The sequence below is a fragment of the Polypterus senegalus genome, chromosome 10, assembly GCF_016835505.1.
Source record: "Polypterus senegalus isolate Bchr_013 chromosome 10, ASM1683550v1, whole genome shotgun sequence".
Classification (NCBI taxonomy): Eukaryota; Metazoa; Chordata; class Cladistia; order Polypteriformes; family Polypteridae; genus Polypterus; species Polypterus senegalus.
In genome coordinates this window covers 4,785,197-4,813,078 of record NC_053163.1, presented here as the reverse complement: position 1 = coordinate 4,813,078, position 27,882 = coordinate 4,785,197, and the positions used below count along the sequence as shown (strand labels likewise).

Genomic DNA, 27,882 nt, shown 5'->3' with positions numbered 1-27,882 from the left:
GCAGTCAGTCAACAGGGATGGACAGCTGGCCCCGCCTCTTAGGGACCCACCGACAAAATACACATCAATGGAAAAAATGTCAGGACATAAAATAGTTAATTAGACAAATATGTAAAAAATAAATAACAGCATTAACAGAAATGATTATAATTAACAAATCAAAAATACACCAAAAAAGCCATAACACTGGGATTTGAACCCATGACACTGGGTGGGATGGTGGAGAGATGTTGGCGGAGCAGGCAGAGAAGAAATCGTGAATGGGCAGACTGGCTCACGAAGAAAACGAAATGAGCTCCGTGTTTGAAGTCAGGCGTGCTTAGAAAATGAAGGGGAGGGCAGGAGGAGGAGGGCTGAGGGTCCATCCAGTGAATACGTTTACATGCACAGAAAAACTGGGGTAAGGCGAGGAACTGATAGATAGATAGATAGATAGATAGATTGAGTGAAAGGCACTATATAATAGATAGATAGATGGATAGATAGAGCAAAAGACCCTATATAATAGAGTGAAAGGCACTATATGATTAAGATAGATAGATCTGAAAGATGCTATATAATAGAGCGAAAGGCACTATATGATTAAGATAGATAGATAGATAGATATGAAAGGTGCTATATAATAGATAGATAGATATACGCATATTTCTATCTATCTATCTATTATATAGCACCTTTCAGATCTATCTATCTATCTATCTATGCGGCTTTCCATGTTGATTTCCAGTGGAGGTGACCATCATGTGCATGATGGCGCATTGGGATTTGTCTTCGTGTGGAGAATACGCAGCATGTCACATTTTTAATGAAGTTGCTGTGCTCCTCTGCAGTGAAGTGAACGAGAAGATTAAATAGAATTTGATTTGAGCGTGTAAAGGGGAATACGCGACGTATTTGTGCAAACGCACGACGTTATGCACAAGGCCCCTGGTGTTTATGCAAGCATAACGGCACAACGCAACATGTTTCACTGCTGGTATGCACACGTTTTACTATTGAAAATTCTAATTATCTAGAAGACTGTATGCTTTCTGAGAAAATGCAACAAGATAACAAATGTCCAAAATCATTTGCTTTACCATAATTACCTATATTGAAAATTTGCCATGGTCATTTTATTTTGGCGAACAATTCAGGTAAATTACCACTTTCAGTAAGCGAAAGTGGGTCACAAGTTGCAAGAGACTTTAGTAACGTGTGTAATATAATACTTGTATGCAAATTTTCACTTACGTAAGGCACAATCATTCTCAAATACGTATGTATGACCATTTTGATAGATAGACAGATAGATAGATACTTTATTAATCCCAAGGGGAAATTCATATTCATTCATTTGAACGTCAAACGAAAAATTATGATTATCTCGAAAACCGGTTGTTTTTCGAGAAAATGCAAAGCAACAAAAAATGCTTAGAATGAGGTGCTTTACCATAATGTGATGTGAAATTGTCATATTTTTTATATTTTTGGGGAAACTTTTCAGGTAAAGTACCACTTCTGGTTAGCGGAAATAACTCGAAAGTTGAAGAAATCTACATTTTGTAGCCAATACTTGTATGCAAAATTTGGTTGAGCGAAGTGAAAGTGTACTCAGGTTATCGTGTTTATACACACACATACACACTGTGACAGATAGGGGGCGCTGTCATCCCTGTGAACCCTCAGACCAAACGCTAGACACCAGATAAAAGTCCAATAATTGATTTTATTACAATAATAAAGTGCACAAAGCACCGTCCACTCCACTATACTCATAAATAATACAATTATAACTAATCAATAATCAGATCCTCCACTCCCAGACGCGTTGTCACCCTTCCTTCCAATTCGACTCAGCCGTCTGGGATTTCCCACAGTCCTTTATATTCCTTGACCCAGAAGTGCTTCTGATCCCTCAGTCCATGTGATTACCCAGCACTTCCGGGTCAGGTGAAAACTCCTCTTTTTCTTCAGTTTCTTAAGTACTTTATTTCTTCTGTCCTCGTGACTGTGAAGTACTTCCGGGCCATACTGAACATACGAGTCCTTGAGCCTCCCTGCAGCGTCCTCTGGTGGCCCCCATGGTATCCAGCAGGGCCGTGAAGGGAAACTCCAAGGTCCATGATGCCCTGCTGGAATTTGGGGCATCTCCACGTTGCAGGGAGGGCTCCGTCTGGTGGCTTGGGGGTATTAGCCGGGAAAAGCTGTCGGCCATAGTTCACAACACACACACACACACACACAGACATAATTTCAAAAATGGTATTTTCAGACTCAGGGAGGTGTAAAACGTTCATTCAGTAAAATCTCAAAATTCAATTTTTGGATGATTCCAGTACTTTCCTTAGACTTCGTATACGATAAAATAAAAAGGTTGGTGTTATGTTTGTTTACAACGTATTTTTTGGAAACTCTGCAGATTTCTACAAGGAATGTCTAAAAAGCAAACCTGACAGTTGACTCCTTTTCTTTCCGTTTCTCATCTAAGGATGGACATGTTCTTTTTGGAGCAGTGGGGGCCTACGACTGGTCTGGGGGATTTTTTGAAGAAGGATATAAAGGTCTGGATTTCTACAACATGACTTTTCAGCACAGTGACATGAAGGAGTCCTACATGGGTGAGTAAGACATTGAGCTGCGACTTGATGAAGGTGCTTAGCAACATCACCTTAGCAGGTTACCAAACCTGACAGCTGAGGTTTGTCCTTCAGAATTTTTTCCTCTATTTCAGGATACACCATGGAAAGTGCGACGGTGGGGAGCCTCAGCTACTTCATTATAGGAGCACCTCGTTACAGACACAGAGGGAGAGTCGTCGTGTTTCAGCAACACATGAAGGGCCACAAGTACACCATCGATGGCCAACAGGTGAGATCTCTGACTAGGGCATGGGAGTGATGGTTCAGGTCTGGTAAAGGCTACCGTTGGGTCATAGGTCATAGACAATGGTGGTAGGGACGTAAAATCTGTCACCGGAGGAGAAGTGGAGAAAATGAGGCCTGGCAATGCGGTCCAGGAGAAGATGAACGTGCTGCTTCACTGGCAAGATCAATGGAGGCTTTCAGTTTCTGTTGCCAAAAGGATGGATGGTGGGATCCCACAATGTCTCCTGGTTACCATTCAAAACTGGGATTGGAGTGGGAATTAAAGAAGTCCAGCAACCCTGCCATCTAAATACACCAACATCCCCGTCCCCTTGCTCTGCCCTGGCCTGGCCTCTCCTGTTTTGTGAAGTTGAAGCCTTCTTAGAAAAACTTGAGCAACCATGTAAGTTATGTTGAAAATCCACCAAAATTGTTTGTCTTATTTGCATGATTTTTATTTTTCTGTGAATATTTATGTAGATATGGACAGACACCAGGAGCCATTAATGGGTCTTGGAAGGACCATTTGTGACCGACCCTGACTAATTCCCATTGTAGGCCTCAAGAGATGGCATTTCCTTTCTAAAGTTATTCCACTGTCGGCCTGAAAAGTGCCAGAGCCTTCCATACGTCATGCTAGAGTTGTCAGAAGTATCATATTTTGAGAAGTAATAAATGTAACAGTTTAAATTGCTTCTATACTCATTTATCATGGCTTTTGGTAGTTGAGTTTACCATTGGCTGGAGGAGCAGCCCTGTTTCCATCCACTCGAATTCTACTTCTGTGAGTCTCAAAACCTTATAATCCACGTATCGATTGACAGGATCTACGGTACACAGGAGTTTACACATGAAATGTTAAAAGGTTGAAGATCGTGACATATGGGGGTTGAGAACGTAAAGGGATGAAATGGCAAGAGAGAGAAACGTAAACTCAATTTGTGGAAGTCGCAGAGTGGCATTCCAACTGTTCCCATTCGCTTCACACATCAGTCCAAGACCTTCTCTACGTGGGCTCCTCAAACGTGTCCGAGATTTGAATCCTTCATTTAATTCAAAAACGTTTCTGTTGTCCGCTGCTGCTGAACTTTTTCATCCCAATGATGAATCCCTCAATTTAAGCAGTTCATGTGTACTGAATGTGGCAAAACAGAATTCTTCTAATTTAGGTTGGAGTATCATGATGGGCTTAGTGGACCTTATCAACGTCCGTTATTAGTTGGCCTGCACTCGCACCGTAAAATTAATTCTGCCTTGTCAGCCTCTCACACCTCAGCACTCCACACTGGGACTCGACGTGAACAACACACCGCTGTCCTTGGATATAACTGAGACCTACAGGCTGACAGGCCTCGATCTCCAAGGATAATTCAGACAAACTGAGGCTGACACGCCTCTGGCAATACCACTTATCAGCCAATGATGCTTTGTGCTCTAGGGGGGCGTCCCCCCTCAGCCTGCTAACACTGTGAGAACGAAAGCGGCGGACTTGCCACACAAGGTGCCCTGCGCACTTTAACTTCAGTCACCCAAGATGTACAAAATATAGAAAAATGAAAGCAAAGTAGCATTTATTAAAAGCTGAATAACTTAAACTAAATGAAATAAATAACAGAAAGTACTGTTAATCACTAAAGTCTTCATGTAAAGCCTAGCTGTATCCTTGCTTCAGCGTCAGCTTAAATAATCATTTCCAGAAAGTTTACAGCGGTGGTTCTCAAACGGTGAGGCGTGCCTCTCTAGGGGGGCGCAAAGATGTGGAAGAAAAGAAAATAAGAATCGGAAATATGAAAAATTCATCTATTGAAACCAAAACAAATGAACTTAAACTACATTCTGATACTAGAAAAATAAATTGAGAGTTAGATTTAAATACTCTTTATACAGAATGTTTTCTCGATTTAACCTTCGGAACGACGCTCTTCTCCGCGCTTCACAATTGTCCGATGCTCGTTTGCGCCCAATTAAAAATGTATCCATGGTGGTGAGCTTAAAACTGTTTGGTTTTGACAACGTATATTCGAGTTGCTACAAACACTATCGAGTACTTAAGTCAAACAACCAGACTGAAATATGGCCTCGGCGAGACGAAGTTCACATTTATACTAGCAGGTGCATCTCTAGTAAATTCGGCAAAGATTGAAACTTTCCGTGAAAGCGCGAGAAATAAAAAAGGAGGTGGGCAGTGTTGCCATATGTGGCGTAATTTCGCTATTCATAGGGAGATTTTAAACTTGTAGCGGTGTATCGGCAGCAAAAAATATAGGAATACATTTTATTAGGGTTTCAAAAAAGCGTTAGGAGGGGTGCAATTAAATCTGTTATAAAAACTCGGGTCGCAAATACTTAAAGGTTGAGAAACGCTGGTTTACAGTAACATCTGTGTCAAAGGAGAAATCCTCATCTTGGGAGGCTTTTAGGTCCAGCAGTTGGGTTGTTGCACAGATGGTGTCTTCAACGTCCAGGTTGACGGACCTGGACGTCATTCTTACCAAGAGGCACACGTGATGTCCTGAACCCCATGATATCACACACGGATAATTTCTTAGCCATTCTGGCCATTGGACAGCTGTACCTAAAAGCTCTGATCATAAAAATATGTGAAAAGATCATTTCACCTTGTCAAGGGTGCCATCTGTTGGAGCTCCAGCTTCTGTGACTCCCATTGAAAATTGGAGTTCTAGGCGGTTAAGTCGACAAAATTCCTTGAATTGAAGCAAATGTCTCACGGGGTTGCTGGTCAAAGGATTTTGCAGCACTGCAATGTGATCCTGAAAGTTTGTTTCCAGGTTATCACGGTATGTCAGAGCGAAAATGTAAAGAAGATCGACTGAGAGTGTTGGGGTCTGAGCTGGGAATTGTCATTTAATTGTCATAGGATGGGAATGGGGGAGCGGGTGGGAGTAGGAGGGACGTCTGCGATTAGCTGCCTATTAGAAGCGGTGCTTCCTGATTTACTTTGGTCCATTGAATGACAACATCAACTTCCCGTTGCCATCGTTCTTTATCTCTAGGGAACTGAAGAGGTGGAGAAGGACGACGGTAAACAAGAGGCTTCAGAGCTGTTTGGGTGTCTTCACTGTAAGAATGGAAGTGACCACCACATTGGCGCCTTTGCCCTTTGCACCTCTGAATCACCACCCATAAGGCACTCAGCCCCAAATGTTTATGATAGGCAGTGGCCATTCACGAGTTCTTCTGCCTCTAATTATTTTGAACTCCTCAAACTCTGTGAGAGAGTTAATGTTTTGTGGTTTTGTCCTCAATGAGGTGTGAGAATCTGACTGTTCTGGTCACTTGAAGATACATCACAGATCTTCATAGCTGTTAGTCATGCCGCCCACACTAGAGCCTGACATATTCACAGGAAGTGTGACTTGCAGTACATCAGAATTAAATGTGGTCCTCTGCGTAGGACAGCAACGTCCTCTTAGGCCCTTAACTCTTATCTGTCATGGTGACACCTCTCCTCCTCCTCTTCTTCCTTTGTCTGTTCTGTGGTATCAAGTCTGTTCCTCTCTGACTTTTACAGATCGGTTCCTCTTTTGGGTCAGTGATTTGCTCTGTTGACCTGACAAGCAAAGGACAAACGGACCTCCTGCTGGTTGGCGCCCCTCTGTATTACAGTCCTGGAAGAGAAGGCCAGGTGTTTGTCTACCAATTCGATTCCCGTACCGTAAGTCAAACTAGTCAAAGGACGCTACTTCCATGGTTGCTCTCACTTGATTCCCTCCTCTTGCAGGTCTCCATATTCTAATAATGTTTCCATCCTTGGTTTCTCACCATCCAGAGGCAGTTTGTTCTCACGAACTCTCTGAAGGGTGTGGAAGGCCAACCGTACTCCAGGTTTGGGGCATCCATTTCTCAAACCACAGACCTCAATGGAGATGGCATGAACGAGGTGGCTGTGGGAGCTCCTCTGGAGAACGATGGGCGAGGCAGCATTTATATCTTTAATGGAGGCTCAGAGGGGTTGAGGTCCTACAGCCAGGTGAGCAAGCTACCAGCAAGGCCTGCCGTGGCTTGATTTAAGTCATTTGCACCCCAAAATATGTTCTGAGATGAATTACAGAAGCCAGGTCTTTGGGCATTTACTCGTCTTTATTGGAAATGCTTTTTGCTATTTATTATTTAGTTCTTATTTCTTTTCTGCTTTTGGAAGCTTCATGATAATTTTGTATATTTTTAATGATTTTATTTTTGGGTTCACATCTGTATTTGAACCCTTTCTGTACATTTTGGTCCAGAATTGTAACACTTGCAGAGATGAAGTCCAAGAACCAAAGTTTTATCTCAGAGTTTGCATCCTGGCTTACAAAAAAAAAAAAAATAATAACTGACTATGTCTGCATTCCGTGTTGCTTAGAGAATCGAAGCCCCCAAAAGTATGGATGGAATGACTTTATTCGGCCACTCTCTCAATGGGATCATGGACTTGTCTGGAGATCAAATTCCAGACCTGGCAGTTGGATCCCAAGGCAAAGTCTTAATCCTGAGGTAAGCGGAAATGGGGTGAGTCTCTGTCCTCGGAAACGGAATTCCGTGTTATTTCTTTTGTGTTTCATTCCTTGTGCTCCACTGAGGAGACTCTAAGGTTAGTAGATCTTCCTATTTTAGAAACCAGCAACACTTTTTTGGAACCTTTTGAATCTTCAGCTATAAATCCCACAACTTTTAACCGGGGACCTCACTATGTGCCGTGTGGCCACAATCCCCTAGTGATCCTTAGACAAAGGGTCTTTGAGACCAGGCCCATCCTCATGGTATTCAGGCCAAGTACCACAGTCGTCACTAAACAGAAGGAGCCGACTGGGGATCCGGCTGCATAACGTGAGGGCGGCCATCACTTAGTGATGCATTTCAAAAGACCTGTGACGTCGGTCCCCAAAGAGAGACTGAACAGCAACAGGGTGTACCAACCAATATGGGGTCTGAATAGACAACACAGAACTGCCTAATCCAAATGATTATCTCTTTCTGGTGGTGTTCAGCAGTACATTTCTCAAAAAAGAATAAACAGCAGGCGCCATGTGGGGGACCTGCCTTTGTGAATTAGTGCCAACACCCCAAAAATACCTGGGCACTTGTTCCCATATGGATATTCAGTCGTCCATAAATGGAATGAACCAACTGGCATCTGGCTACATAACATGGACCACCGTCTCCTAGTGCCCCTTAAAATCAAAACACCCTTGAGGCCTGCTTGCCTTGTAATGTTGCCTGGCATGGCATATGCCGCTACTGAAGAAGTACTGAAATGCCAACTTTTTTAAAATGGTGCTTATATTGACTTTATGCAAATTTCGGTACTGGAAGTGAGTGAGTGCATACTGGACCCTCTTATATCAGAGTGATGGGAAGTCCACAGGGGACCTCAACCCCACCCCACCTTTACTTATGAATGCACCCTGCATTATAATATGCATATATGAGCACTATTGTAAATACAAGGGGGTCCCATATAGTATGGGGGTCCCTCCTTGTTTTGATATATGGAGTGCATCAGATTCAGTGTATTTGTGTGAATTGGGGGTCAATGCAGCTAGGAGCTGGTTGGGTGGAGGGGGGTTACCCATCATTTGCTTTTTTATCATTTCGTTAGCAGTACTGAGATAAGAAAGCTGGTATTGATATCAAAGTCCAAATTTTAGTGTTGATCCGTCCGCATTCCCAAGTCTTCGGTAAATATTAGACATTTATATGGAGCCTTACCTTATAACTGGGGTTGGCACCTCCCATAGTTCTGCTTAATGGACCTGGACACTAACCCCCACCCCACTCCCCGGTGGTTTTCAACAAGACGGCCTCCCCAATAAACAGCAGATGCCAAATGCAGGCCTGACTACATAACGTTGAGCCTCCATCTTACATAGGGCTTCAGATTATCTTGTACTATTCCTATTTCTTCTTGCACCCTGGACAGTGCTTTCTTTCCACCCTTTGACTGTGTCTTGCTTCTTTGCTCCACATTTCTAATTTAGCTAAAAAAAGCTCTTTAGGTTTAAACTTTGCCTCGGAGTAATGACTCATCGATGTGTTAATGTCCGCAGGTCGAGGCCAGTGCTCAGCGTGAAAACCACAATCACCTACAAGCCTGACTTGATAAAGACGAGCAGCAGCGACTGCCAAAAAGAGGCCAGCCACACGATGGAGGTGTGCTTCACTGTCACAAAAGTCACCAAAGACAACGTAGGTAAGGGTGAGCTGAGCTCCGGGGTCACCCAGAGGCTGACGTGCACTTCTGTCTGTCTTTATTCATTTGTTTGAGCTCCTCCGTAGTCCACTCGTCTAAACCTGACACCTCCTGTCTGCTTCCCTTTTCGTTCACTTTCACTTCCCTCTTATCATTTTTTTTTCTGGAAGTCGGCAAACAAAAACCATAACCGCTGCTCTTTATGCACAAACAGGCTGCCCCCTAATGCCTTGTTGCCCCCATTTTCACATCTCTCGCAGAGAGCCACTAGTGCAAATAAATATAAATTAGGACCCCCTTAAGTTTAAATAAATTAAATCCACCTAAACACTGACCACATCAAGCAAGTAAACTCCCTGAAAGGACCGTTAAGGTTTATAGCATTGTGGGACGGATAACACTGTTAACCTTGTCGGTCTGACGTCAATACGGTATGTTAATAATAAAGTATTTTAAAACAACACCCGGCAGTCACTGCGGACCCCCAAGTCCTATGGTTCCCTGGTGCAGCTCCTCTCCTGGACCACCGTTTATCCTCGGCCCACTAGCTGGGATTGTCTTAGCTGAACTGACGCCCGCTACCTACGGTAACCCAATCGACTCCTCCATTCTCTTTTATTCCTTATCTTGTGTTTCTAATCGTTGCTCCTAACAATCCTCCTGATGGCTACATTTCTTGAATTCATCATCTTTCCCTTTTTCTCTTATTCCGGATGTTATCCATATCACAGTCCTGTCCTGCTCACGTTCTCCGTGCTTCCTTTGCAATGCCCACAATTCACATCCTGCCATTTGCTCTTCTGTCCACCCTTTTCTTGAACATTTTTTGGATCTTTGTTGGAAGAAGCTTCTGTAAATGCAATCATTCAACATCCCACATGTTTTTATCCACCTTGGCGTTAAATCCCGAGCGTGACACGGGATCAGAATTCTATGCAAGTACAGTTAGCCACAAGTCAGACTCGGTCTGAAGTCTAACGATCCGCTTTCCATCTTTAAGTCTGAATAACTCTGGGGATTGAATTCTGCTGCCATCTAGTGGATGAGATAACATCGTGCTGCAAAAAATCAGGAAAAGTTCTACACATTTTGCTACTCTACGATCACGCATCAATATTCATGAGTAGGGCGGAGCCTCCAACTAAAAACAGAACAGAGCTGTAAAGGCAGTTGTGGAGTAAACTGAAACTGAACCGTCGCTTGAGTCAAGTGCTACGATGAACTTGAAACTGACACATGATGCGATATATGGTACAACCAAACCGCCGCAATATGCCCCGCTAATTCAGTCACGTGGTGCAACAGTAGCTGCATTTAAAATAAGGCAATGTCATCGCAATGGAGATCAAGGAAATGCAAAACGATTGAGAGAATATGTAAAAAAAAATGTTAGTTTTATAACACCTTTGCTGCAATAAATGATGAAAACCAAGTATTAAAAGTTCTCCTTTGACTCGGATCAAAGAGAGGAGAACTCGCCGAACCAGCAAGCACATTCAATGAATGGCAAGGGACTACAACTCCCATCAGCCTTTACAGGGCTGGGAGCAGTCAGTCAACAGGGATGGACAGCTGGCCCCGCCTCTTAGGGACCCACCCACAAAATACTTGGCACATCAATGGAAAAAATGTCAGGACATAAAATAGTTAATTAGACAAATATGTAAAAAATAAATAACAGCATTAACAGAAATAATTATAATTAACAAATAAAAAACGCACCAAAAAAAGCCATAACACTGGGATTTGAACCCAAGACACTGGGTTGGATGGTGGAAAGATGTTGGCGGAGCAGGCAGAGAAGAAATCGTGAATGGGCCGACTGGCTCACGAAGAAAACGAAATGAGCTCCGTGTTTGAAGTCAGGCGTGCTTAGAAAATGAAGGGGAGGGCAGGAGGAGGAGGGCTGAGGGTCCATTCAGTGAATATGTTTACGTGCACAGAAAAAACTGGGGTAAGGCGAGGAACTGATAGAGCGAAAGGCACTATATAATAGATATAGATAGATGGATAGATAGAGCAAAAGGCCCTATATAATAGGGCGAAAGGCACTATATAATAGAGTGAAAGGCACTATATGATTAAGATAGATAGATAGAAATGTATCTATCTATCTTAATCATATAGTGCCTTTCACTCTATCTATCTATCTATCTATCTATCTATCTATCTATCTATCTATCTATCTATCTATCTATCTATCTATCTATCTATCTATCTATCTATCTATCTATCTATTATATAGTGCCTTTCACACTATCTATCACCAATTACAGCCTCCCTTTCCATATTTTGCTGATATCTAAGACTCTTTATGAGGATGTTGGGGTGAAGCCCAGGCCTAAAAAGTGGATGCTTCTGATATGCCAGAAAAATCTGATAGGTGGCCAGGGGGTCCATCTAACCGACACTTGGCCCAAATCTCCTTTTTATTTGCAGCTGACGTTACTGCGTCCATCAACTATACCCTGGTGCTTGACGCTGGGAGACCCAGGTTCAGGGCCTTCTTCACTCCAGGCATTCGACTGAACAATGGCATCTTCACGACCTCACCTGGGAGAGTCTGCAAGAACCACAAATTAATTATACCGGTGAGTACTGGGAAGGCTTTGAGGGGCCCAGGGCAACCTTGAACCAACACAAATGGAAGGAGCTGAAAAGAGCAAATGGCCGCCTTTAGGAATTCAGAATGCATGGGCAGGGAGAGCTTAGCATGTGTGCAATACAAGTGCTCTCTGCTAAAAAAATCTGGCCGGTCGGGGGGGCCATCTTAATGCTGCTCTTTCCATAACCAACTGCAGGGGGGGATTTTGGCCCCAATGGTCAGTGCAATTTCACCAGGTGGAATGAATGAGGAAGGTGAACATATAAAGCAATCTGATTCATGAACGGTTTCTTAGAGTGATAGCTCTATCATTGGCTTCTCTCCACTGCTTCATGCATCTTCACCTGCTTCCTTAATGTTTATGGTCACTAAAGGGTCTCGTACCTGGGCCATAAATGCCACCTTGTCTTTAACCCTTTACATGATTCTCTTATCGGTGGTCAGTTTCCAAAACCTAGAAATTCCACTGGATTGAGTAACTTCTTTAATATGCAATGGTGACCTCTAGTGGTCATGTGAGGAACTTGGCAGAAATGGGTATTCTGTAAGGAAGAATTTTAACATTTTTATCCATTAATGCTAGAAAAGCCTTGAGCCGAATTATTTGCTTTACCGGTGCATATCACATCTTAAGCTTTTGATTAATAACAAGATGGAGGTTTTAGCCCTAGTGGTTTGTGAGTAATCATGTGACAAATGTAAAATGATAAGGGTCGTGTCCATATATGCTTGAAAACCCATGGACCACCGGTCCTCTCATGATCCAAGTTTCAGCCACAGTGGTAGGCGAGTGCCAGCAGAATGCACATAGTGGGTTCCAGGGCTGTCCTCCTACTTATTCCTATCCTGTGATCTACTTCTGCAGTTTGCCTCACCCTCAGCAGATGCCGCTACTCTTGATTTCTTCTCTGCCTTGTCACCTTTTTAATCTCCATAAGAAAGACTCAAACCATAATAACTTTATAGAGGTTGCTGTCAGCCTCTTTTTTTATTGCTTTAACAGCGCTGGTGTTGTCTTTGGTTGTCCTGCTGAAAGGTGACCCTTTGGCCCAGTCTGGGGTCCAGAAAGCTCTGAAGCAGGTGTTCACAAAGGATATTGCTGTACTTTGGTCCGTTTAGTTTTCTCTCAACACTGTCTACTCTTTCAGTCCCTTCCACTGGAAAAACAACTCCACATGTTGATGCTGCCACCACCATGCGTCACTCTTGGAATGGCATTGCATAGGTGATGAGCCGTGCCTGGTTTCTTCAAGGCATAATGTTTGGAGTTGAGAATCCTTCAGGTGCCCTTTTACAAACTCCAAGTGGCCATTCTGTCCACTCCGCCATAACTCCCAGATTAGTAGAGTGTTGCAATTGTGGTAGTCCTTACAGAAGTTTCTCCCATCTCCATACAGTTTCTCTGGAACTCAACCAGCCTGACCATTGTAGTTCTTGGTCACCTCTCTTACTAGGGATCTTCTCCCACAATTGCTGAGTGATGCCAGCTCCAGGAAGAGTTGCAGCTGGTCCAACCTTCTTCCGTTTAAGAATTATGGAGGCTGCAGTGATCTCGGGAACCTACAGTGCTGCACAAATGTTTTTGTGGCCTTCCCCAAATGCACAGTCCTGCCTCTGAGCTTTGCAGACAATTCCTTTGACCGTGTTGCTCACCTGTGACACCTTCTATAGACAGATGTGTGTGTGTGTGTGTGTGTGTGTGTGCGCCTTTCCTAATCGGCCCAATCAACTGAACTGACCACAGAGAAACTCCAAACGAAGTGTAGAAACATCTCGATGATGATCAGTGATCACTGGAATGGGATGCACCTGAGCCATTTTTGTTAATTTTGAAAATATCCTGCTGTCCTGCTGTTCACTTTCTTATTCTGGGATATCGAGTTTTGTTTGAGATGAGAAATTAATTTAAGCAATTTTAGTTCAAGGCTTCAACATAACAAAATGTGAAAAAGTCGAGGGGTCTGAGCACCATCTGAAGGTCCTGATCCTGATACTTTCATGTGCTGATAGCGCATTGCCTCACCCACTACACGCCAGACCACCTGGATTGGGACCCGAGTGGCGTAGGTGACACCTCAGCACCACACTGGAACATACTGACACTTCATGTGTCCTTGTAAGGTCGCCCCCTTGTGTTCATTTGGTTGTGAATTAAGGCCCTCGGACAGATTGAAGTGTCCCAGCAAGTGATGGATTTCTATAACTCGGGGGGTCACAGGTGTCGTTCAAAACTCTAAAGCTCATGTTCATTACATTCCCACCGGCGAGCCCCTGCTTTGCTCTATTATTATTAATTATTATTTGGGCTGTGACCATAACACAAGAAGAGAAAGTATAAATGTCAGCGTTTTACTCTTGCAGGAAGTCCTCTTCTCAGCAAGCAGGGTCTAATTTGTATAACGTTTTAGCTTCAGCGACTTCGCGTTCCTCCCTATTAGGTGGGCGGGCAGGCGGGCGATGACACACAACTGGCCAGCTAGATGCGTGGCGTTATTGCAACATGGCTTGTTCTGAAACCTCATGAACGCGATTAGCTAATGTGCTTGGCGCCGAGACCTGCGTGGTGAGCTGTTGTGTGTGAGTTTCATTTCTCACTTCTGCCTGCAGAATGAAGGGCCGTGCAGCTTTCTTCTCACAGTGGCCGCATGTGGCCTCCTTTGACTAAGTGACCTTGCAGGGAGTAACGTTGAGTGATGCCATCCAAATTCCGACCCTGAGGGACCCACCTGTTCATAACTCTCTAACCCTAACACCACCACATGTCCGCTGTTCATAGAAGTTCAGTTTTCATTGATGGCTGGTGCTCACCATGAGCAGGAAGTAGCCATTGGTAACTCCGTGTCTCTCATTGTCTCCTTCCATATAGAACTGCCCGGAAGACTCGCTGAACGCTATCACCAATGAAGTGAGTTTCACACTCAATGGTGAACCTTCCCCCTCTGCGGAAAACCTCAGACCCATCATGGACAGAAACACCATCACCAGGCTCACAGCACCGGTAAGCATATTCTGGACATTTTGCGGACACCTGTCATGACATGCCCGTCACAAGTTGGCAGTGTGTTCAAAGCGGAAGGTAGCAAGTGGGCAACTAGACACGCCAGTGAGAAGTTCTGGTATGATCAAGGGAAGACTCCATGAGGCCTTCCCTTGTCTGAAGGTGAACCTGCACCCCTTAAGATGGCATCTTGATCAGATGTTTCTTTCGTTTGCAGCTGACATTTGAGAGGAATTGCGGCCAGGACAACGAATGTACCGACTACCTGAGGCTGTCCTTCAACTTCTCAGGGTATGAGTTTTGTGTTGTTCACATCCAAATGGTGGAGAGCAAGATCTGCACCTCTTAGACTGAATAAGCCGGTGGTACAAGACCACCATTTTCCTCCTGGTTAGTGACATCTTATTTGAATGTAAAGAGTGGGAATGCATTAGCATTGGGTGACTTAAGGGTGCCCATCAAGTTGAACTTCAAGGGTTGTTCAGATTGTGGGATATCACAGCTCCAATATATGGCAGTCCAGCTTCAAGAAAATCCCAAAACTTTTTACCCAAGTTACTGGGTCTGGGATTCAAATTACGAGTCACGTTGGGAAAACACTTGGCCTGGAGATCATCGTTCATGGAATGACTGGGTTAGATCTCTTTGGTCTTGATTCGGCTGATTCTCCATTATCTGCCATTCCCCCAGAGTTTTGTATCATCATCACCACGTGTAACTTCTTCCTGCCTTTCAGGATAAAGTTCATCAGTGTAGGCCTCTCGCCCGTAATGAACCTGACTGCCTCCATCCAGAACGACAACGAGGACTCTTACAACACGGCGGTGATGCTCACGTACCCCTCAGGCCTTTCCTACCGGCGTGTCACTCTGCTGCAGGTAAGCAATGCTGGTTTTCTGGCCCCAGGATTTGCTTGTGTGGTGTGAGCCATGCCTTGCTCTCCGAGTCCCCCCCAATGACATGTCCTGTCCACGCTTGATACATTTCCGTCTTGTCTCCGTTGCAGCTAACTGATAGAATGACAGTCCGGTGTGACCCTGTAGCTGGAGGACCTGAGAACAGAGTAAGACAAACCACTTGCTCCATCAACAGGCCCATCTTCAGGAAGGACAGCAAGGTTGGTACAAGTGGAAGACCACCGCCCCACGTCCTTGAGATTTCGATCCTCGTGAATATGCTAGGCTGTCCCAAGCCAGAGGGTTATAAATCTCAGAGCGGTTTGTGAGCAAGATAGACAAGCGGGCAGTGCCAAATACAGTGCTGTGAAAAATTATTTGCCCCCTTCTTGATATTCTCTATGTACATTTCTCACGATGAATGGCTTTGGAAATTTAGACCAAATACAAGGGACGTTTCCGCACTTTTATATTTTCATTGGAAACGGTGAAGGCGGGAGAAGTAGTAAATGGGCATTAAAAAGTTGGTAGGATGCTGGGAAAATTTGCATCACAAAGGAAGGTGATTATGTAGAAAAGTAATGTAATTTGTTTTTGAAAAAAGTCCAGAAACTTTCTGAAAGTCCCTCATATAATATTAGGCAAAGGGAACCCAAGTAAACATAGAACACCATTTCGAAATGGCTTCTGTAAATAAGAGAGTCCCTTAGGATGTTCCGCTTAATTGTAGAGTCAAAAAGACAAAGATGGGGGACAATCGTGCCAAAGGAAAACAACCAATAGACGCCGCTTAAAAATGAAAGTTCATCAGAGGAGCAGAGCGCTGATCTTCTCAGAAGGTCCAAGCCTGAACCTCAAAATCATGGATACCAGAATTGTTTAAATCGTGGATATCAGACGTGACCTCTGAGGTCATTCAGGCTTTTCTCCTCCTTCATTCTAAGCAAACAGATGGAACAAACTTTAGCGCGAGGGTCACAGTGAGTGAGTCTGGCGCTACTTTATTGTGTTTTGTTGGCGTGAAAAGGTGATTTCTCCCTTAGTACCAAAGTTCATTAATTAGACTTAGCTGACTAAACACATCCAGTCCCATTAATGCAAACATCCCCATATACTGAGAATGGCATCATCACCTCATGGTTCCTGGAAGAACATTTAAACCTCCATCAAAGGAAATTCCAGAAGAGGTGAAGAAATAGGTTCTTGAAATTTACCATGGAAAGGGAAAACCATTTCTAAGGTTCTGGGATTTCATTAACTCCAAATGAAGAATGTCTGTTAACAGCGGAGAGTCTTACCAGGAAAGACTGGCCTGCCTTCATGACTCCAAAGGGCACAGCGATGTCTCGTTTAAGAAGTTGGGGGATCCCAGAAGAACATCCAAAGAACTGCAGGCCTTTCCAGCCTCAGCTCTGATCGGAGTTCATGACTCCTCGATAAGAAAGAGATGGGGAATTTAATGGGATTGGTGGGAGAATAGCAAGGTGGAGGCCTCTGTCATCCAAGAATAACATCAGTGGACTAATGAGAGATGCGTCAAAAATAGAACTCTGCCAAAGACACAGAGTCCACTACAGTATGTCTGAGGATTGACAGAGAGAACATCGGACCTACTGTACAATTAACATGGTGGCGTTACTCTGATGGAGTGGGGAAGCATTTGAAGACTTGCCACTAGTGAAGGAACTGGGAATTGAGCAATTTTACCAAAATATTCTCAAGGAGAATGTCCAGTCATCTGTCCATGATCTGAAACATCATGGTGCTGATGCTGTACAACACAAAAACATAAAACACAAAACAAGTCGCTAACTGGGTGGCTCAGAAGGTTTGGAGTTGCCTGGTCAAAGTTGTAGTTTGAACTAAAAAGAGATGCAGAAACAACAAGTTCATGGTGGCAAACCTAACAATGTTTCATATCATTGTCTTTATTTTGGTGAAGGTCCTGGTGGCAGCAGGCCAAGCAGGTGAGTCCAGACTTCCCTGTCCTCATCTACAGATTCCAGCTCTTCCTGGGGGAATTACCAAGGATTCCCAAACCATCCAGGGAATATAATCCCTAAAACTTTTTCAGGGTCTCATGCCCAGAGCAGCTCTAGAGGAACCCACCTAAGGAGCTTCTTAACAAAATGCCCAGACCACCAGAAATGGCTCCTCTCCAGCCTGCAGAGCACTCGCTCTACTCTGAGGTTCTCACAAAGCACTGAGCATCTCACCGTATCACAGTGTCGGCCTAGTTACCCTGTGAACAAATCTCGTTTCTTCTGTTTGTTCTCACAATTTCATTCTTACAGACATTACCCACCGTTCATGGCCACAGGTTAGGACAAGGTGTGTAGATTAACCAGTAAAACAAGAGTTTTGTCTTTAGACTCGGTTCCTGCTCCACCATCACACATCAGTAATTCGCCCACAGAGCAGGTGCCACTTCACTTGTCAATCTCGCAGTCCCTTATTTCTATCATTTTTGAACAAGACACCAAGATATTTGAGCTTCACCACGTAGGGACATTGTTCCCCTCTCACCTGAAGAAAGCAGTCCACCCTTTTCCAAAATGCATAACCAACCAATGTGTCTGAATTAAAGTAGTTCTGCAAAGAAGAGTGCGCTAAAACTTGCTCAACATGAAATGCTGATTCAAATTATAGAAGTCTTGAGTTATAATTGTCATAACTTAAGGTACTGCAACAAAGTATTGAAACTATGGGGGCAATAACTTTTTTCACATGATTGATGGGGGTGCTGATTAACTTTGCTCCTTGAATAAAGAAGGCCATGGTGGGTTTGCGCCCTGCCCAGGGTTTGTTTCCTGCCTTGCGCCCTGTGTTGGCTGGGATTGGCTCCAGCAGACCCCCGTGACCCTGTAGTTAGGATATAGCGGGTTGGATAATGGATGGAAGGATGGATGATCTAAGAACAGTATTGCATGTTCACTCAGATTAAATTTCTCTAATATTGCAGAAACCATCCATTGTGTAAAATGTGCAAAAACAGAAGCTAGTAGGAAGCTAATACTTTTTCACAGCATATTTCCTGTGGTTGTTCATTTAACAGTTAGTATTGGATAAAGGGAACAAAGAAATGCCTGCTGGAAAAATTCCGGAATAACCAGATATGCATCCATTCAATTTCTTGAGCCTATTTATTCCTCTTAACGGGGTGTCAAAGACAGACGGTGTGCCAGTCTATGGCAGAGCATTGTGGTAAAATTCCAGCACCTGCATTACTTAGACCAAGTTTAGAAAAGTGATGGTTGCTGCTGGGAGCAGGAAGGATTTTGGAGTCCTCTTACCTATGGTTGACTAGTAGAGGCCGAGCAGTTCTCTTCCAGCCTCATTTTGCTCACAGAGCTTCTCACTTGGTTTGCTTCCTCTTTGTTCTTTCTTTTCGTAGGCTGTGTTTATGGCCACCTTCGATGTGGATGAGAACAGCCAGTTTAACAGGACCGTGAAGATCCAGGCCAATGCCACAAGGTAGGACCTGCCAAAAGTGATGAGAAGCTGATGTCCAGGTGCCACGATTCAAACTTAACATGGCTGTCGTTTTGTGTTCCTGCAGCGAGAACCAGAATCACATGGGCAACGAGCGTTCATACAGCATGGAGATTCCTGTCAAATTCGCTATCAACATCTTGGTCAGGAACAAGTAAGCCTTTCTATTACGTGACAACCGTTGTGCCTCACATAAAGCAGATGAAGGGCATCCAGCCAGTATGGGAATATGGGAGAAAAGAGACCACCTACCAGGATGGGCCTACCATGATTCTTCTTCTGCTTTGAGTCTCATGACAATCCAGGAGCAAAGTAGACCTCCATTGGAATAGCCTGACTCTGCATTGCATTGTGGGTCAGCTTATGAGGGTCATGGAGTGTGCATTCCAAGTGTCAAACTGCTGGATGATTAGCTAGAAAATAGATGGACTGGTGGACTTTGTTTAGTGGACAACTACATGCTTGGAGGAATGGATGGATTCAATGAGTCAATGGATGGCCGTGTAAGGGGTATGCCCATTAAAGAGAGAACTGCATGGTTTGGGGGTAAACGTCACTCACTATGTGGACAGGTGGACAGTGGGTAGGTCCTGTGGAAGACTAGAGGAGAGTTACCTACACGTCAGGTTGGATGGATGAATGAATGAACGGATGGCCAATGTTAGATATTAGATGAACATATTTATTCTACGGATGGACAGATGTATGTGATACTCCTTCATTGGAAGGATAGATGAATAGATGGATAAGTGCATTGTCTCTGTGACAGATGGTTGGAAATTTTGGTTGCATTTGTAATTGTTCATTAAATGATTGGAAGGTTGGAGAGCCGAAACTCAGCTTCGGCAGGTGGAGAGATTGATAATTTATAATTGCTCACTAAATAGATGAATGGCCAGCTGGATGGGCGTCTCACTTGCTCATAAGGTAAGACAGCAGAATGGTTGGTGGTATGGAAAAGGTAAAATGATCATTTTGGAAGTTCTCATTGGATGAATGAATGGCTGTGATGGCCTGGCGCCCCATCCCAGTGACTGTTCCTGCCCTGCACCCTGGGCTTGATGGCTCAGGTCTCAGCTCACTGGTGACCCTGCTCAGGATGGAGCAGAATTAGAAGATGGATGGACAGATGGATAACGGATTTCTGTTTGTGATGGGAAGTTTGAATGCTGATTGTTTGGATTTATTGACATATTTGCTCAATTAATGGATGGATGGATGGACAGATAACCAGTTTACTCACATGATGAACAGCAGACTGGACAGTGGTGTGGAATCAATAGAGTTATGAGTTATAATTGCTTGTTCAATCAATAGATGGATGGACGGACAGATAGAAAATTGATGTATTCATATGATGGATAGAAACATTCCTGGTTTTGTGGGATAAGTTTATAACGAGTAATTGCTCGATAAATGGATGAATGGATAGGTGGGTGGATAATGGATGGTGGTTATGAATGTATTTACGTTTTATCATAGCAGCGTCCTAGGGTGACCCTATTTATGCCCTAATTGTAATCCTTCCATCTCCCTCCCATTCTCTGAAATGGGGGGCTCAACATCTGTCTTCTCTCCCACTTTAGCTTTAGCCCATAGGCACCTGCCACACCACTGCCAGATGGCCAATTTCAATATGGAGGTAGACATTTCCAGGCCTGCCACCCTAACCTTATAGTGTTTCCCAAATTTGCTATTGGCTGGCCTAAACAAACACACCCACTGACCCTATCCATGTCTGCACTCTTTATGAGTGACACGTACAATGCCTGCCACCCGCATTGCTCCACAACAGGAGTCGCCAGGTTCGGTAATGGTGTCCGTCCCCGAGACACACCTTGGTTGATGCCACTTACCAGCTAATGATCTCTTCTTCTAACTGTACTGTTGGTAAACGTATTTCTTCAACCTGCTAAACCCTGTCTAGAAAGCAGCCATTTTCATTTTCATTCAACTCCTCACACACACACACACACACTCTTCGATTTGAACACTGTGGTCCTCTGCTGCTGAATCTTTCAATCTCGGTGGTCAATCTCTGAATTCAAGCGATGCGTGTCCCAGTCTTGGGCTATCTGCTGCTTCAGAACAGAAGTACGGTTTTGCTATTTAGGTGTGTGTATCACCATGTGGTCAGTGGGGATCACCGAGTTTATTTTGGGTGGGTCTGCTCACACACCCTAAGCTTAACATGTACTCACAGACCCTAACCATGTAAATGCTGATTACAAGTGATACCCACGCTGCCAGTCACTCTTCAGTTCTCCACACAGGGACTCTCTTGCTTTGGCATAAACAACACACAGGGGTCCCTGAGACCCATGGAGGCTGGCACACCTTTTGGTTATATGCCAGTTACCAACAAAGGGTCTTTGGTTACTCATCTCTAACAGCAGGTCCCACTGTGTTCAGGTTTGGAGTGTCCAGTGTTTCTTTGAGACAGTAGGGTTGAGGTTGGGACGGTAGGCTGCCATGAGAAATCCTCGCCAATTACCCAAACTTCCAGGAAGATGCTGAGGGTAAAATAATTTTCAAAAATGCGAGAGAGACCTGTCCTTAAATGGCACAATTTCCAATATGCCTAAGGTATAAATGGCACTGGACATTGTTATAGACTGTGTAGGGGCATCTGAGAATTGACACCTTTTATCACGTTGGCACTGATGGGATGAATTTTAATTGCCATTAGAAGATTTTGGTGTGTGGACCTGCTCTGAGGTGGCATCTCTCACGTTACAAAGATGTCTCAATAGAGGTTTTGTGTCATGCCAACTCTGATCTTATCTTGACAATTTATTCCACTTCTGTGTGTCCTCCAAGGGTTGAAGAGTCCACAAAGTACATCAACTTCTCAGTGGGAAAGGAAGGTGTACAGCGGGTGGTGGAGCATCACTATGAGGTAGAGTTGCCGCCCGGGGGACCACAAAGGTGGGTAAATTGCAGCCGTCTGTCGCACACCTATGATTCTTTGGCCATTTCTTCTTGGCTGTGCAGGTGGCCAATTTGGGCAAAAGGCTCCTCCCTGTCACCTTGACGGTGAAGATTCCAGTTAAGCTGGGAGAAAAGGACATCTGGAAGAACCTTGAATTTTCGGAGGTAGATCTCTCTTGTTTCTCGAATTGAGCAGAGTTGTTGTGCACAGCAGAAGATGGACCCGGACTGTCTGTGACTGTAGTCGGTGTCCGCATGATGACAGAATTCTCGATTCTCATCCTTTAGGGCTTTGTGTGCAATACCACAGAGGAACCTTCCCCCAGTGGTACAGACATCGTTGAGAACCTGAAGACTACGCCAATTGTGGTGAGTTTTATCAGCGTCTTGACTTTGCTGATGATGCTGTGATCTTTACGGAGTCAATGGAGGCTCTGATGGGGGCTCTAGAGAGACTGAGTGATGAGTCTGAGTGTCTGGGCTTGTGAGGGTCCTGAATAAAAACCAAGAGCCAGGCCTTTAATGACCTCTTAGGCACAGTCATCAGCAGTGTGTCTGTCTGCGGAGAGAGTGTTGACCTCGTGGAGAGGTTTACTTACCTCAGCAGTGACATTCATGTCTCTGATGACTCTTCCTATGAAGTCAGTAGATGGATTGGGAGACCATGGGGGTGTCATGTGGTCACTGGAAAGGGGTGTGTGGCACTCCTGATATCTGGAAAAGGATGAAGGTCCAAGTCTTTAGCGTCCTGGTGCTTCCTGTTTGCAAGACATGGATGCTATCCAGTGACCTGAGATGAAGACTGGACTCCTTCATGTGTGTCTCTTCAGAGAATTCTTGGGTCCTGCTGGTTTGACTTTGTGTTGCTCATGGAGTCCCGAATGAGTCACATGACCTGCATTGTGAAGGGGCGTCAGTTATGGCACTACGGCCATATGGCACGTTTCCCCGAGGGTAATCTGGCTCACTGGACCCTCATTGTTGAGGACCCGAATGGCTGGACCAGGCCAAGGGGACACCCACGTAACTCCTGACTGCAGCAGATAAAGGGTCATTTCCAGAGGGTGGGACTGGACCATGTGTCTACTTGGGGGGTTGCCAGCTAGGATCTTTGTAAATAATAGAATGTATAATAAACGTGTGTTGGGTGAACTATCGGTGTACGCCTGTCTGTGTCCGGGCCCCCATGATCTACACTCTGTTATTTAGTGTGACGCCATCCACTCACACCACTTTAGGGCTGGTTGCTATGACGCTGCTCATCACTTGTGGGTGTGGTCAATCGGGGTGTATGTGGGCGTGTCATTACGGATGACACGATAATACTGAGTCTCTTTAACAGGTCTTAGTTTCCTATTTATTGTGTTATTCTTTTTAAAGTATTCTGCGATGTTCATCAGGTAACATGATTTGGTTGTGTTTTGATTTGGCATTTAATTACATCCATCCATTACCCAACCCGTTATAACCTAACACAGGGTCACAGGGGTTTGCTGAAGCCAATCCCAGGGATCATGGCAGGAAACAATCCCCAGGCAGGGCGCCAGCCCACCACAGGGCACACACGCACCCGCACACCAAGCACACACTAGGGCCAATTGAGGATCTCCAACACACCTAACCTGCATGTCTTTGGACTGTGGGAGGAAATCCATACAGACACGGGGAGAACATGCAGACTCCATGCAGGGAGGACCGGGAAGTGAACCCGGGTCTCCTAACTGTGAGGAAGCAGCGCTACCACTGTGCCACTGTGCCACCGTGCCACCCTTATTTAATTACATTTTTTTAATTATTGTGTTGTTGTTAATTTCAGTTTTATTAAATTTTTTTTTTAAGTATGTTTAGCCGAGGGGCCCGGGGCCTCCTGACATTGCAGTTGCGCGTTCACTTAAGGGCTCAGCGCGTCTCAAACCTCTCGCTCACGTGCTGTTCATGCTTTCCTGCTGAGAGTTTGCATTCTTTGCTTCGGTTGGCATCAAATTTCAAGTTAAATAGGCACTTTTCATCAATCCATCCATCCTCTTCCGCTTATCCAGGGTCGGGTCGCGGGGGCAGCAGCTTGAGCAGAGAGGCCCAGACTTGCCTCTCCCCAGCCACTTCTTCCAGCTCTTCCGGGAGAATCCCAAGGCGTTCCCAGGCCAGCCAGGAGACATAGTCCCTCCAGCGTGGGTCTTCCCCGGGGCCTCCTCCCAGTTGGACGTGCCCGGAACACCTCGCCAGGGAGGCATCCAGGAGGCATCCTGATCAGATGCCCGAGCCACCTCATCTCATCTCACCTCACTTCATCAAGGCAAAGCTGGTCCTAGGTGAAGGATGAGACAAAGAGCGACAAAGATTTTTCATTGAGGAGGAAAAGAAACGTTAAACTGCGTGAAGAGCCTCGTGCCTGACCCTCTGCCCCTCTGCTTTGGTGCTCAGATTAAGCGGCTTGGATTTCATTTCTTGAAAGATCTTTTGTTTGACATTTTCTGCGTGTGCTTTTGTTTGGGTCTTAATTTGAATTGCGGCGCCCTTACAGTTTAATTTAATAAATCGTATTAATCCAAGGCTTTCGTGTTTTTGGACTGGGGTATTTAAAGTTTGACAGAACAACGACTTTTGTGCTGCTCGTCAGAGAACAAGTGTGTTTAGGCAGCTACAGCTTTAAATGAGATTTTAGATTTCAGCTTTTGTTTTGTGTTCGACCTTAAAAGGGCAAAAAAAACAAAAAAACCCAGAAAGGAAGCGAGGGTCCCAAGGACCAGGAAATGAAGGCCAAAGCTGTGAAATGTGCCACTGGTCAAAAAAAAAAGATCAAACGGTCAACATGAAACCAAAGAAACTGAAGTGGAGTTTTAAACAGAAGTTGACGTCAAAACATTTCTCACCCTGAAGACCACCGACACATTCGGGCCAATTTCACGTTGTCTTCTTCTCCGTTTTTTTTACAGAACTGCAGCCTCGCGCTCTGCAAGGTCCTCACATGCAGCCTCAAGAACCTGCAAACAAGGAAGCCTGTCACCTTCAAGCTGAGGGGAAACGTCACAGCGGAGTGGATCACCCAGGTAAAGCTAAGGCAGCCCCCCCACCCCACCCGGACGATGGATGTGACAGAATGTGCACCAGTCCACTTGGCTTCAGGCGGATATTTTTCATTGCCTTGAATTAGCTGGTTTAGTGGCCATTTTTCAGGTTTACCAAGGTTAGCCTGTTGCCCCCCAAATCGTTTCCCCCCACACAGCAGCTGTATGGTGTCCTTTGTGGTGGTACCCACTTTTTTTTTTGTTTGTTTCATTTGTCCAGCACCTTTTTCAAGCACATCCTCTTCTGCCTCCCTCTTGGCCTTCTTCTTTCCACCCAATCATCCTCAGTATTTTGCTACACGTAAAGAAACCCCCCACCAATTTGTTTCTCCTTCTCTTCGGCAGACCCTCTGCACGTCCATCTGACTTTTAGCGTCCCTGTTCTTCACGTCCACCACTTCTTAGCTGTGTCTCCCTCCCATATAACATACAACTCCTCTTCCCTTCATTCCAGAGAGACCCTTTTGCTAGTCGGCACAGGGTCTCCCCACGTCCCCTCGCCTGCACCTCTGTCCACGTTTGACATGTCACCTCCGTAGCAGAGCTTCCCTACTTTCTCAGCCGCTGATCTCTAAATGTATGCTGTGGTGGTCGAGGGAAGAAGGGGGCGAGAAACAAACAGCAGTCTGGGGTGCCAACACGGCCCTCTCCCCGCTTAGTCACTTCTTATTCTTTTAAACAAAAACCCATCCAGATGTATGATGGCGTGACACAGCTGACATGTAGCAAAGTGGCCTTGATGGTTGGGCTTCTGCCAGTGACGCCTAAGGGGGCTCTCGCTCGGGTTCATCTCCTTGGTCAGAGTCGCCTCAAATTCAGACAGCCGTCCATTTTAAAGCCACAGGACCTTAAGGGGCGGAGTCAGTTGCCCTCACCGGGTGTTTTCTTTGCTGCATTTTCTGCTGCCGGTATCGTCAAGCCAGCTGGGGGTCCGTCTGCATATAAATACTCCACCCCCCCCACCATCGCTTCATCACTGCACATGGGATATGCTGTCCGGAATCTTCTTCTGCAGAAGATGTGACCAAATGTCATCATCATCATGGAAGGAATGACCTATGGAGGGTGAGGGTGAGGGTGAGGGTGCGAGGAACCTCCTCAGAACTGGCCGATGTTAAGAGTGGTGACCAGCAGCGGCTATTTTTAATATCTATAAATGATTTAGATAGGAATATAAGGAACAAGCTGGTTAAGTTTGCAGATGATACCAAGATAGGTGGATTAGCAGATAATTTTGAATCTGTTATATCATTACAGAAGGACTTGGACAGCAGACAGGTTGGGCAGATTTGTGGACAATGAAATTTAATGTCAGTAAATGTAAAGAATCACACATAGGAAGTCAAAATGTGAGGTCTGAATACACAACGGGGGTCTGAAAATCGAGAGTCCACCTTATGAGAAGGATTTAGGAGTCATAGTGGACTCTAAGCTATTGACTTCCAGACAGAAGCCATTAAGAAGGCTAACAGACTGTCAGGTTATATAGCGCCTTGACATATGGAGTGCAAGTCACAGGAGGTTCTGCTCAGGCTTTATAACACACTGGTGAGGCCTCATCTGGAGTCCTGTGTGCAGTTTGGGTCTCCAGAATACAAAACTGACATAGTAGCACTAGAGAAGATCCAGAGAAGAGCGACTCGGCTGACTCCAGGGCTACAGGGGATGAGTTATGAGGGAAGATTAAAAGAGCTGAGCCTTTACAGGAGATGAAGAGGAGACCTGACTGAAGTGTGCAAAATTATGAAGGGAATTAGTGCAGTGGATCGAGACGGTGACTTTAAAATGAGTTCATCAAGAACACGGGGACACCGTTGGAAACTTAAGGGTTAATTTTGCCCAAACATTAGGAAGTTTTTCTTTACACAAAGAACGATAGACACTTGGAATAAGCGACCAAGTAGTGTGGTAGACAGTAAGACGTTAGGAACTTTCAAAACTCGACTTGATGTTTTCTTGGAAGAAATAAGTGGACAGGACTGGCGAGCTTTGTTGGGCTGAATGGCCTCTTCTCGTCTAAAGAGTTCTAATGGAGTGGGCCACCAGACCTTAAGAGGCGGAGTCAGTTGCCCTCACTGGGCATTTTCTTTGGGGCTGTGGAGGAAGAGCAGGACCAGCCTATTAGCAGCAGCGCCCCCTCTCAGCCCTGGGTGGTACTACAAACCGGGCAGGAGCTTGGAGAGGGAGATCTTCAGACACGCATGTGTGACAAAGCTCACAACATCATCATCATCATCATCATCATCGTCATCCTACGCTCCCCTCACACACTTTCTACAAACAAATGATGCCCACCACTACACCTTTTATTCACCCACTTCTGACAGCCCTTACACTGGCGTGAGTTTCGCCCAACACCTCCACTAGACATGGCGCATATTCACACCCCTACCCCGTCTGTGCCCCCGGCCATCTCGTTTTTCTTTTCCTCATTTGAGGGACCTAACCGCACGTCTCAGACTGTTTGGTAACGTCTTGTGTGTCTTATAAACGTTGCTTACTGCACCTCAGGTTCTCCTTCTGCCTTCCTGTCTTTAGACGAAGCAACGAAAGCTGAATCTTCACAGCAGTGCGGAGCTGAGCTTCAATGAGGACCAGTATATTCACCTGTTCACCACCGGCCGCAACCGCTACATCCAAAGCCAGGTATGTCGTCACCGAAGAGACCCTCCGTCCCATAATTTATCGGCCCCTTGAATATTATTTTCATTGATATAGCGCTTTTCATAGTGAGCGGAGAGCCGCTTCACCTACCACTAATGTGTAGCACCCACCTGGATGACGTGACACTCACCATGACCTGTTAGGTGGTGATGTGGTGAGATAGTTAGCCAATTAGAGGCCGGGGATGATTTG

General features: G+C 45.0%; 1 protein-coding gene across 1 annotated transcript in view; it reads left to right on the top strand.

Annotated features, from left to right (window-relative positions):
* LOC120536578 (integrin alpha-M-like) overlaps nt 1-27,882 on the top strand; it is a 60,358-nt gene that overhangs the window by 31,312 nt on the left and 1,164 nt on the right. Inside the window, exons 11-28 of the mRNA XM_039764967.1 lie at nt 2,471-2,600; nt 2,714-2,850; nt 6,379-6,522; nt 6,637-6,837; nt 7,213-7,343; nt 8,897-9,039; nt 11,479-11,630; nt 14,511-14,642; nt 14,860-14,933; nt 15,379-15,520; nt 15,649-15,759; nt 18,933-19,012; nt 19,098-19,184; nt 21,851-21,929; nt 22,025-22,126; nt 22,250-22,330; nt 24,895-25,008; nt 27,565-27,672. Coding sequence (XP_039620901.1) covers nt 2,471-2,600; nt 2,714-2,850; nt 6,379-6,522; nt 6,637-6,837; nt 7,213-7,343; nt 8,897-9,039; nt 11,479-11,630; nt 14,511-14,642; nt 14,860-14,933; nt 15,379-15,520; nt 15,649-15,759; nt 18,933-19,012; nt 19,098-19,184; nt 21,851-21,929; nt 22,025-22,126; nt 22,250-22,330; nt 24,895-25,008; nt 27,565-27,672 — 2,148 coding nt within the window. The remainder of the gene's footprint in view (nt 1-2,470; nt 2,601-2,713; nt 2,851-6,378; nt 6,523-6,636; nt 6,838-7,212; nt 7,344-8,896; nt 9,040-11,478; nt 11,631-14,510; nt 14,643-14,859; nt 14,934-15,378; nt 15,521-15,648; nt 15,760-18,932; nt 19,013-19,097; nt 19,185-21,850; nt 21,930-22,024; nt 22,127-22,249; nt 22,331-24,894; nt 25,009-27,564; nt 27,673-27,882) is intronic.